Consider the following 12694-nt stretch of genomic DNA (forward strand, 5'->3'; position numbering starts at 1 on the left):
CAAAATAGCAACAAGTTATTGCAGTTACAGATTAATTTCAAGTGTCTTGATGACTATGGGGAAATAAGATCAAGTATCTTATCAAATCATCAGTTTTTTTAATGCCAATGAACAGTTTATATTAACTATGAAAATAATTATTAACAAGTTGTTGATTTTTGTTGATTATTGTTTGATAACATTGAGCACATCCAAGTAACTTACCAAAAATGTAGATAGATAGATAGATAGATAGATAGATAGATAGATAGATAGATAGATAGATAGATAGATAGATAGATAGATAGATAGATAGATAGATAAAATCTACGGGGACAGAACTAATGCATATTAATACATATCAAGGGACAGAAACTGCACTGATTTGGCAAAATGGCCCATATATATATGTATTTATGTATGTGCACATGCATGCATGTCTGTAGTATGTATATATATATATATATCTGTGTAAGTCTCCATTTTGTGTATTTTCAAATGTAGGATTAGCCATTTTGATTTTATAGTGATGTTAATTGCAGTGGTGCTTAAAAGGCCTAACTTAAAAAGTGAGAAATATTATAACATCTGTTATTATATACACCAGGGGTGGCCAGTCTTATCCAGAATCGGTTGATGTGCCAGTTTTCAGTGCAACTCCCTAATTAGATTACTAAATAGTGGGGTGATTGGCTGAAGAGTCCTCGCACCTGGGTTTGAATAGCTGACCTAAAGGTTATCCCAAAGCCTGCTTATACACTGGCCCTTTGCGGGTAGGATTGGCCACCTCTGATATTTAATGAATATTCTATTGTACACCAGGTTCTCATTGGTGCAGATTCCCTACAGTCATCACAATGGGCGGAGCTTTGCACTCGCTGACGATAGGCATCACGTGACAGCACATGTCAACACAGCGTCTCCATTATTAATATTCGGCAAGAAGTGAATCAGGGGAAGTTGGAGGTGAGACCCTACGTTTGCTTTGCTTCTTGGTCAAAAACTGAAAGTCTGCTATGACTAAATAATAACGTACTGCTTATTATCATTCGCGGTGACAGTAATAATGCCTAGATATTCAACCAAAGTCTGTTTTATTGCTGGCTAGCTTGCAAACTTGCTAAGGTGAAGATATGTTGCCTAGAAAATGGCTAACTAGCTAGCTGAGAGTAGCTAATTCACTTGTACCTTGTCCTTTTCCTAACGTTAATATTTTTTTCTGCGGAGACGGAACTGACATATTGCTCAGTTGATTATCAGCTTTACTTAGCCAACTAGCTAACTTTGCTGCAGACAGCCTTTTAATTGTTAAGCTAGGTCGTTAATGCGCTAATAGATGGTTACGTTTCCGTCGAGCGGTGGTGACATTTGAAATAATGTGAGATAAGTCTGCGTGTAGTTCCTCGGATTGCTGTTCCGCCCGTATACCGGGCACACAGCGCCTTTTATCTCAAAGAGGGTGACATTTTAAGTGTAAAAGGGACAGGCAAGCTTCCATCTTAGGTGCTGGTACAAAGTTTAATTTTGTTTCTCTGTGCTGGGGAACATGTTTCACCCCTAACTGCATGTCAGTGTTTTAAGTGAAACACGAACAAGTTTTTGTTATTATTATTATTATTATGGGTATTATTAGTAGTATTGGTAGAATTGTTATTGATCGTTTTTTTTCCTTTTTGCACACCATCGTATTCCTGATTGTTACACACTGCATTATTGTATTCATAATTCATAATTGTCTTCCTTCAATAGTGCATTTACGTGAATTGGCTTTTCAGCATCGTGGAGACGCTATTAAAGAATCCCAATGCAGAAATGCTTTAGCCATATATTATTATAAATGTCTCTTTATAAAATTTGTAATTTATAATCCACCCTGATTAATTTGCTTAGCTGTAAACACCTGATTAGTTAGCATGCAGCTACAAACCTAGGAACAGAGTGTTAATATTGGGAAATGCTATTTCCCTGACTGTAATGAATGTCTTTTGATATATTGTGTTCCCCTCTTTCTGTTGGTGTCAGAGATGGATTCCAAACCTCGCTGGCTGACGTGTACTCCCAAGTCCAATGCCATGTCCTCTTCATCCTCACCAACCGGTCAGCTCTACTGCCGAGATCGTGTGCTGGGTTGCGATCAGCATACCAGAGGACACCCGTTTAAGCTAGACTCTGATTCTCAGGTATTGAGTATGTTCTTGCCCCCTCAGAACACTGACAGACATCTTCTTTTGTTTAATCCACACTAGCATATTTTTTCTGTGGTTAATGTATGAAATTGTGCTTATGTCAAGGAGCCGTGTGTCAAGAATTAGGCCTGTGCATTTAAAAACTTAAAGTGTGCAAATTTTAAAAAAGAATTACAGGGTTATCTAAAGAACTGAAAAACCACTGTTAAATTTAGAACTTATTCACATGGCGACTAATACGAAACTGCTAAAGATATATCTTGGCAGGGTTGAGTGTGGCTCAAAGTTCTCACTCCGGTTTCTAGAATTAACCTGTTTTTTTGTGCCTGTGACTTAAGCGTGGCTTGTTTCACTCAGAAGTAACAGACTGTCTGAAATGCATTTCTGGGTGTGTCCTTGTGCGTTTGTGTGCCAGCTTCCAGTGCTTTTCGGAGCTGCGGCTTTGCATGTACCCCTTCTCACATTACCCTGTCTGTGCTTTTGAAAATGTATTATTTAAAGTCTGCTTGGGATCCCTGCCCATAACATGGTTGTTGTCCAGGATTGTTGCAGAAACCGAGTCACTGTTTGCAATGGGTGTTTGTAGCTGACAATGAGCGGTTGCCATGTGGTATGAGAATAAATCCTGAATGGTTAAAAGACGGGTAGAAAAAGCAGAGAATCAACACTTAGCTACAGTAGGGTGATGCTTGAGGCTGCAGTGGCGCGGCATGGACTCGCTTTTGCTTGCTTGTGTGCTTCATGACAGGTGTGGTGTGACACTGAGCCACTGCGGGCTAACTAGCTACTTAAGATTAGCCGTCTATCATGTTCCAAATGGATTTAGCTCATCTGTGATTATCATCATTATCTCGGCAGGTGAATATTTAAACAAAGTTACCTTCGAGTAATATTTAAATGGCTCAAACTGTAAGGTCAATCGCCAACCAAACAGCCTGTGTGGAAACTGCAAAAATACGATATCGAGAAAATCGCATGTCGCTGTCCGCTGTCTCCATATTATCTGTTCTTTGCTTCCTGTGTCCGGGGTCTCAGAAAATGTGACAGTCTTCGTTGCCATTCCCGCAGAGTCCAAGATTTAACGACTCGTCCAAAAGCCAAGGCGGCTCCGAGGGCCGCCATCCTGCATGGAGACGCCCTTCACACCTTAGCCCCACCTCTGCATCATGTGACGGCACATGGGCCGAGTCTGGGGGGAGCAGAAACAAGCAGGTAAGGCACTAATGCCATTTAGATCTCACAATTTGAATATCTGTCCTCCATCTTCAGTGTACGTGCCACTCCGCAGCCAGCCACGCTCCGTCTAACTCGGACATGTTTTCTCCTCGTAGTTTTATCGTCAGAGGAGCCCTGAAACGCAGCAGGAGATGTACACCAAGCAAGACGCAGATCGCAAAAGATCTGCACTATCCGGCACCGGCAGGGCGTCGTGTTCCGGGGATTCCCGCTCATCCTTGGAGGGCGGCCATTACTCAAGCGCAGGTACTGTCCTAGGCACACCTTGGTTCTCCATCAACCGTTGAAGCAGAACAGTCATTTTCATGTAGATCTGTTCTGGGTTTCATGTAGAGTGACAGATAGCATGCCTGCTAGATAATAATCGGTAATCTTGAAGCAGATATTATACTTATTATACTTAAGTAATTTATGTATGCAGTGTAATTAGCCTTGACAGTTGAGTCACTGTTGGTTAAGCTGCAATTTCTCGAACATGCAGCTGAATAACAAATTGCCTCCCCCCTGTGCAGATTCACCATGGCTGGCGCGCAGCCCTCCTTCCAGGTCGTCGACATCTTCGTCGTCGTCGTCGTCGTCATCTTCCTCTGAGGGCTTCTGGTCTCGCCGAGAGCTTCACAAGAGATCGGACCGAAGCCTCTCTGGTCCAGGGGGCCACACCGCGGGACTGCCGGAGAGCAGAAGCACTAGCCTGTTCACCTCTCAGAGTACGTCTGTGTGATGCCCCTCCAGGGTTTGGCGCCGCCCTGCTGTCATTTTTCTTTTATAGTATAGAGATGTTTGGAGGCTCAGAGGGTCCAAAGGGCAGGCTGGGGCTAAGGCTAAGTCACAGACCATGGTGGAGCGCGTCGGCATCTTTGCACCAGGGGAGGGGGCAGATTAAACCAGGCGGGGGTATCTTGTTGACTAGCCAGTGGACCTTCAGACGTCTCCCTGCCCCACATCCTTTCATTCCTCATAGCTGTAGACTTTTGTGTCACTTTTTATAATTTTGGGGCCCATGTTTGTGTTTGGTGGGGGGGGGGGGGGGGTTCTGTGAGAGCGTAATTTGCAGTGACAGGAAAGAGGACAGAGTGCTGTGGGGAGGTGAATCAGGGGCATGTGCGTCTGGTGATCTGCATCCTGCCAGGAGGGAGAGACTGCATACAGCCAACCCTGACACACAAATGGACATGACTAACAGCGGGGAGGGTCTCAGCGAGGGGGTTGGGTGACATGTTATTCACGGTATTTTGTACAGTAAGATCACACTGTGTTTCATGCTAGTCTTATGTCCACCGTTAAAGGTTTGAAGACAGGATTTTTTTTTTTTTTTTTTTTTTACAATTTGAATACAAATATGACAATCGATCTACAATATAGGGAGAGAGAAACTGACACAAAAACCTGTAATGTATTCTTCAGGCTGATTCAAAACACATTCACAAAGCCCTGCAGCTGATTGAATACTGGCCATTAAATTTTTAAAGAAATGATTAAGTTATTAGGAAGTAAGGGGATAAATTGTCACTTTTTCTTTCAGCGATGTATGAATGATGCTTCTGTGGGTTTGATGCTGTAATGCTTTCTTAATGACGAGCGTCAGTCAGAGCTGGTTGCGGTAACTTAAATCATGAATTGCTTATTAGACCGAATTCGACTTGCTCACGGTCCTTCCTGGATTTCCTGCGAATGTAAGATAGATGTCAGGAACAAAGTGTGCTGGTAGTTGTTTGACATTTGACGATATTAAATATTAAGGGCCGGTTCCTTTTATCTGTGGGTATTTCAGATCAGGAGCGTGTCACTTCCTGTTACGCACAAGGAGCGAGGCCCAAAGAGGGCGTCTCCTCCAGTCGGATGAGTGCCTCTTACCTTCACCGCCTACCGTCCGACTATCAGCCATCTTGGCTCTCCCATGAGTCGTGCAGCGACGCTTCTGCGCAGCCCCGGGAACCATCAGCGGATCCTCGGGTACGAACTCGGACTTCTCGGTCAGGCGACTGGACGGACAGCCTCCCTGAGAGGTCCCCAGGCGTCTCCCCGCTGTATCGCCCTCGTAGGCGGCCTAGCGACCTCGCGGAGCGCCACAGCACGAAGCCGCTGCTGTCTCGCCTGGCCAGCAGCATGTCCTCCACCCTGTTCTCCAGACGCTCCTCCCAGGACTCTGGTGGTCCCGGCTCTGCCGCCGTTTCCAGTGAGGCTGGTAGCAGCCTCCAGAGAGCAGGGCTCCGGGGTCTGGAAGACCCTTCGCCTGGGCTGCCCTTCCTCCGCCGCAGGCGCCAGAGCACGCCGCCTGTACCGTGGGGGAATAGCACAGAGTCTGAACCGGAGTCTCCACGGGCCTCCGGCTCCTGGCTGTCATCGTCGCTCAGGAACCGGTGCGCCCCGCTCTTTCCACGAAGGAGGCGGGAGGGCCGAGACGAGACGGCGCTCTCCATGTCTGCCACGGCATTCCCGAGCTCACGGCGCTCGCCATTGACGACGCATGCCTCAGGAATCGACGCCACCGAGGAGGAGGACGAGGAAGAAGAGCCCCGAGGGGCAGGAGCCGCACCCTCTCACACCGGGGGAGACCAAGAGCTATCTGGAATCACTAGATCCTTGCTGCGACTTTCCATGCCGTCGCCACTAGAGGGCGCCAGTGGGAGTGCGGCGCTCACCATCGACATGATGGCGCCCGGAAGGATCCCTTCTGAAGAACAAAGGGAGGAGAAGCCCACCTCGTCCCGAGACCCGGAGAGAGTGAAGAAGATACAGGAGAGGTAACCAGCCAAACCACAGAGACAGCTAACATACTTAAATTAATTAGGCCGTCCTCAAATTTGTATTGTAATTAATCAGCCACTGTTTAATTATCTACTGACAGGAATGTAGGTATATGTAGTTGTAATGAGCAATGAGTTAGGCTAAATTTGAAGTAATTCGCACCAAAAATTGTCCCCTTTCCCATTTCCTTAGCCTGCTGTTGGAGGATTCTGATGAGGAGGAGGGGGAACTCTGCCGCATCTGTCAGATGGGACACAACTCCCCCCCCGACCCGCTGATCGTGCCCTGCCGGTGTACAGGAAGCCTCCAGTATGTCCATCAGGAATGCATGAAGAAGTGGCTGCTCGCTAAAATCAGCTCAGGTATCGCGGGCGCCGGTAAACACTCACATTAGCCCCATTTCCATTAGTTTTGCAGAAATTATAAGCAATTTTTTTTTTACGTTGGTAGAGTTAAATTGTGGATAGAGTGTATTTCCATTAATGGATGTCAGATGAATGATACTTTCCATTAATCACTCTGCGAGATTAGGATCCGTGTCTCATACCCCAACACGGAATGGACTTTCCACAAGTTAGCACTATGAGAACAAATTATGTTGTCCTACGTATCTGCTAATCTGCAAATTCTGTTTTGATTGCACTTTTGCAGATTGTCTTTTTGGCTCACCACAGAAACCACCTCAAACAAACTTTTGTTTTGTGATATCGAGATTTTTTTTTTTTCCGAAATTTGGAGTGTTTCCATTGACGGCTTTTCATTTTTTGCATCTTCAGACTGCGTATATCTAGGTCAGTGGAAATGCCAGTATTGAGACGTAGCCTTAAGGTGACCTTTCACCCCCCCACCCAGGTTCTAGCCTGGAGGCCATCACCACCTGTGAGCTGTGCAGGGAGAAGCTGCAGCTCGACATCGAGGACTTTGACATCAACGAGCTGCACCGGACCCATGAGAGGGTCAGCGAGTCGGTTCCGAGCTGCGCTTGGCGCTCCTGAGAGACTCTTACATAGCACTAATGCTGCTACTCTGCCCCCACATCGCTCAGCATCTGTAGAGCCAGATAACGCTGTTGCAGGTTTAGGAAAGTTGGCTTAGAAATATCTTCTAATCTGTCTTAATGCCACTTAAGTGTAAGATTCCCCTGTGTTGTGTTTGAAGAACTTCGTAGACAGTTTACAATAAGCTTCATATTCATTATCGTTACAATAACGTTACTTACAGGTGTTTAGAGCAACGTGTTAGTTATATGAAGCTAGGGTCCCTCCTTCCCGCCCGCAAACAAACGATTGCTCTTGGTTCCGCTCAGTGTGACATTAATATACAAAATCACAGCAACATATAAAATCTTCCCATTCATGAACACGTAAATCAGTGATATCGTCCACGGTTGTGCCATTTTTATGACCCGTAAGAGATGGTTGTAAGATGAATACCAATGAAAGCCTTTTTTAGACTAGCGAATGTAATACTTTTCCAAGATCCACATGTACCCTGTATAGTCCCCCCCCCCCCCCCCCCCCAGCTAAAAGGTAAAATCAGGTGTTTAGCTAATCGAATAGAACAGAAATGTGGACTGGCTGTTGTCACATGACCTTATTGTGGCCCCTCCCCTGAACAGTCTGAGTATGAGTTCATCAGCTGCGGCCTGTACCTGGTGGTCCTGCTGCACCTGTGTGAGCAGCGCTTCTCCGACACACTGGGGATCGCCAACGACGTCGGGGTAAGGGCGGACCTGGCTGCATCGCCCCGGAGATGGTGTGACGCTTGTGTGACTGTACCGCTGGAAACGTCGGTCTTATCCGTGTTTGAGCTCCGCCTCCCCGTAAAATGTCTTCCTCCCCCCTCCCCTCTCTCGCCCAGTTTTTCAACCTGGCGAGAACGCTGCGTGAGCACATGGACAATCTCGAAAGTACGTTTCGACACTCCCGTCATTTGCTGTAATCTCAAAGTGGGGCGGTGGGGGGTGGCTTGTTAAAAATGTACTTATCTTATGAGAATAGGTTAGCTGAGCTGAATCTGTTTAGCCTCCAGCAAAGGAGACTAAGGGGGGACATGATCCAGGTGTATAAGATTCTAACATGTTTGGATGCTTTTCAGCCAAATGGCTATTTCAATATTAGTTTAAATACTAGAACTCGTGACCATAAGTGGAAATTAGCAGAAGAACATTTAAAAATGAATTTGGGGAAGCACTTCTTTACACAGCGTGTAGTTAGAGTATGGAATAGTCTTCCGGCTAGTGTAGCGCAAGCTAAAACCCTGGGTTCCTTTAAATCAGAGCTAGGTAAGATTTTAACAACTCTGAGCTATTAGTTAAGTTCTCCCCAAACGAGCTTGATGGGCCGAATGGCCTCCTCTCGTTTTGTAAACTTATGTTCTTATGAGTGTATTTCAGAAGATGTACTGGGAAAGTCCCTTTTTAAGTGATTTGTCAACTGTTCAAAAATGTTACAAAGGCATAAACTGGGTTTTCAGCCACTATGATTCATAACAACCGCTTTATGTTGCAGCGTTTAACCAGGCCGGGGTGACAGAGGTATCACGAAAGGCCTCCGTAATATGTCGCTCTAACTGGGATGGTCCGTGCGGGTGCTGTACATCGAGAATTTCGATAAATAACAGACTAGTATTGTCCTACCTAATCTTCGTCTCTCTCATTCAGGGGCTTACAGGGAGTCTGAGGAAGAGGAGGCACGGCAAAACAGTCCATCTGTCGACTTCGGTGACTCTGATGAGGAAGAACGCTGCTGAGCAACGGCCGGCTAAGCGGAACTGCATTTCATGCTGTGGTGACAAGCTTATATGTAAAGTCTATATAGGTGTTTTAGGGGGGAAAAAAGGCAAGAATTCGTTCAGAAAATTCTAGCCTTAATGAGTGTTTTATAAAGATAAGGAAATGCTTTTGGGAAATGTTTTAGTTGCTACTTAACCATTTATGTGAATTGTTTGTGTGACTTCTAAATGCCACAAGTGCTTTAAAACTACTACAGCAGTCAGAATCACTGTGCCCTGTGGCCGCCTCGGCCTTGGAACCGGGCACCCCCTCTCCTGCTCCGGCCCTGCTCCGGCCCTCCCCCGGCTGAAGCTGGCAGGAGAAGCGGGACCCTCCTCGAGGACGTTTGATTATGTACATGCATTCTTTCTCACAGTATGCACAGAGGAGAAAATGTGAGAACTTTCCGCGCCGTTCGACCATGTATTTTTAACGAGATAATAAAAAATGGATTTCGTCCATGTTCATTTACCCCATCCTTTGACTTAACCTTTGCCCTAATGGTTTAATGATTAAGACGTGATGGATTTTTACTTTTTTTTTTTTTTTTAAAGCTACACTTATTTTCCCGCAGGAATGAAAACCATTCGAAATGCATTTAGTTATGTGGATCAACAGAAATGCAGAAGAAGTATAAAGCAACGCTCCGATTACCACCCGGCTACCATTTATTAATAACGGCATACAGACTAAAAACACAGTGACTGAGCATAATGTCTGTGCACACAATCCCATCCCAAACTGCTGACAGCCAATGCTTCTCAGTCACCTGAATGTTAAATGTTAAGCAGCACAAACACACCCTCCCGCCTGAATGCGATATTCCATGGCTTTACGTTTCAAACGTGCTTAGCTGCTTTACTGCATTATCACAACTAAACGAGACCTGCAATCCTGGAATGTTATGCCACAGAGTCTCAAAACAGGTTTACGCGGTGCATTTTAGCAGGAGAACCAAAAAAATCATACAACAGCAACTCGATGCTAAATCCCTAATGATATATTATTGTACAGCGGGCACAGTGCACTTGGGTATACAGACAAAAACTTTTTTCACATTTTACGAAAAAAAAACAATCACCAGCTTTACCCGTAATAGTGCAAGAATACTGATTGTGAAGGGCACCTATTCAAAACAAGCCGAAATACGGCTATGTAGCGAAAATCTATGGCGAATACATATTTAAAATGCAGTGTTTCGGAGAATATCGAACCGAAGTGGGACACTGAAAAAGCCAGCATTGCAAACAGGCCCCTTTAACACCCTGAGAGGGCAATCCTTACCTGGTGCAGATAGGAGTTTGGACCCCCCCCAACCTAACACACCCCCAACCCTGCTATATACCAGAAACAGAAATTTGAACCCAAATGCTTCGGAAAGCCGAATGTCACTCCCTGTGATGCGATAAGTTGCCACGCCCTTCCAAAGGAGAGATGGGGATTTGGGGGAGGGGCTTCATCAGGGCAGCGGCCCCGTCTCCACCTCCATGAGACAGGCCTCGTCGGGCGCGAGAGTCCGGAACGGCGGGTGGAACTCGAACGCGGTGAAGAACACGGGGCCAAAGCTGTGTCTCTGCTGCATGAACCAGATGACAGCGGAGACTCCCAAGATGACCACCACGCTGAGGATGACCAGTGCCGAGAGGAGCCAAGTGCCGCCTTTGGAGGGAAGGGCAGCAGGAAAAGGGTTAAGGCCGAACTTACCAGGAAACTCCCTACGGGTAATCATACCGGCGACTTACTCTTTTTGGACTTCTTTTCTGGTTCTGAAAGAGGAAATGGAAAATATCAGTATTGGCAGCCAAAGGATCACGTTATGATGACCTTTCTAACACAACAAGCCGATATATTTCATTCCAAATGTTGCCAATTTTTGAATTTCAATAGAACCGGTGACCTTCCGATCACAGGCACAGAGACTTAGCCCACTAAGCCACACATCTGTATATATGTTTCTTTTTTGCACATCTATTTCCACCTTTATTCCATTTATCATCTTTTGTATTTCTGACTTGATCGTAGGTATAATTGTATACGCCAAGAATCAAAACAGACTGCTCGCACTTCTCGTACTCTGCAAATAAAGGGATTCCGATTCTGATACTCTCTCTGTGTGAGAAGGATGTGCCCCCTGGTGGCGCCCCCTGGTGGTATCCCCTCACCCTGAAGCGTCTCGCACACCACGCCGTTCTCTGAGGTCTCCTCGCAGCTGACTATGTCCCAAATGCCGCTGGAGGCGTTCAGGGCGGCACACGTGTCCATGCTGGCCAGCTCCTCCGAGATTGTGCCCCAGTTGGTGAAATATAGAGGCTCCTCTGTCTGCCACACCATCTCTGTGGTGGCAAACGCAGGCCCCGTGACGGGGGGGGGGGGGGGGGGGTTACATTCAGACAATCACTTGCGGTTTCCTGGCAGACTCCCCCAATAACCACAACATTAGGCAATACTTTCTTCATCAGATCAAACAAAAATCATATCACAGACAATTCCAGTCATTAGGCTGCACGGACGCCTTCCTATACAACGAATAACCTTTCACAACCTTACAATTGATGTATTCCTATACAACGTACAGGAGTATTGCTTTTCATGACCAGAGACTCCTGTGATTTTTTTCCCATGGCTTGAACTTGATATCTGATTCAACTTTAAATAATCCAGTAAAACTGCAGGTATATCTCGAATCAGGAGAAATCATGGAAAGAAAATGCTAGGTGCTCCCACGCACAAATGAGCCTTTTAGGAATAAATATTACAACCCCCCCCCCCTCCACATTTACAAATAAACATCCTCTTTCTGTTCTGTGCATTACGTAATGCTTAGTGAAGGAACGTGGCCAACATAAAAAGGCTCTGTTCAATAATCCCCTCAAAGTATGTGATCACATGTAGTTACACTCACGGTCAGAATCATAGTACATCCCAAGCCATACGTTTACGTTGCCCTTCCAAACTTCAGAGCTGTAGTTGACGACGAACGTGTTCTCCTCCTCGCTGTTTACAGTCAGTAGGGCTGTCGAGAAGAGGAAGGTACAATAAATATGATAACACTGTTCAAAATAATGCCAGATAGGAGGGCATGTGTGTCAGAATTCGTTTGACTAGCGGCAATATCACACTACCATATCCATGGCAGAGGTCTTTCGCCAGCTCGATGCTGTAGCTCTTGGTGACGTCTTCTTTCCCATGCACAAAATGGTAACAGCTGTTCCCAAAAGGTACCCACATGCGCCCATCAGCAGGACACTCTGAGGAGAGAACCAGCCATGAGCTCCACTCGGGTGCCGAGACTGAGGGACGAAAGTTACCTCCGTCTCGATGGTTTTAGAAAAGACCAGGAGAGACCCGCTGTTTCCTGTGAAGGTGACAGCTGTGTCACATGTACTCTGGGCGCCCCGCTCAACAGGCGCAGGGCTCACTGAAGGAAACCCACCCTTTACTCTCTCAGACTTTTGGCATTTTTGCTTTTTTGATTGCATTCATAGATCTTTGTGGGGACCTGAAAATATCTCCCCACTATGTCAAAATAACAGGTTTTATGGGGACCAAATGTTCCCCACAATGTAATATAAACATAATCCACACACACACGCGCACGCACACACACACACACACACACACACAGTTGACAGTTCACCCCAGAAACGTGATTTGCTAATTCTACACACAGACTAGAGATTTTTCAGTCTCTCCCTAACATGTTTAACTAAAATGCACGAAAACGTAAAAGTATAACTACTTATAACACGTATACGTAATAAGAACATTCACT

General features: G+C 45.8%; 2 protein-coding genes across 2 annotated transcripts; one reads left to right on the forward strand and one right to left on the reverse strand.

The window, feature by feature from the left end:
* Window positions 1-855: 855 nt before the first annotated feature.
* LOC125749708 (E3 ubiquitin-protein ligase MARCHF7-like) lies at window positions 856-9383 on the forward strand. Its single transcript, XM_049027189.1, has 11 exons — window positions 856-945; window positions 2002-2159; window positions 3234-3377; window positions 3497-3647; window positions 3914-4108; window positions 5173-6145; window positions 6342-6511; window positions 7002-7105; window positions 7768-7869; window positions 8010-8058; window positions 8812-9383. The coding sequence occupies exons 2-11, from the start codon at window positions 2004-2006 to the stop codon at window positions 8898-8900; spliced, it is 2133 nt and encodes a 710-aa protein (XP_048883146.1). The 5' UTR covers window positions 856-945; window positions 2002-2003; the 3' UTR covers window positions 8901-9383.
* Window positions 9384-10381: 998 nt separating this feature from the next.
* Window positions 10382-12150, reverse strand: cd302 (CD302 molecule). The gene is made up of 5 exons (XM_049002572.1): window positions 12045-12150; window positions 11825-11935; window positions 11085-11255; window positions 10665-10688; window positions 10382-10581 (listed from the first exon to the last, which is right to left on the reverse strand). Exons 1-5 carry the CDS (start codon window positions 12148-12150, stop codon window positions 10382-10384), a joined length of 612 nt encoding a protein of 203 aa, XP_048858529.1.
* Window positions 12151-12694: the final 544 nt, after the last annotated feature.

Source organism: Brienomyrus brachyistius, chromosome 1, assembly GCF_023856365.1.
Source record: "Brienomyrus brachyistius isolate T26 chromosome 1, BBRACH_0.4, whole genome shotgun sequence".
NCBI classification, from domain to species: domain Eukaryota; kingdom Metazoa; phylum Chordata; class Actinopteri; order Osteoglossiformes; family Mormyridae; genus Brienomyrus; species Brienomyrus brachyistius.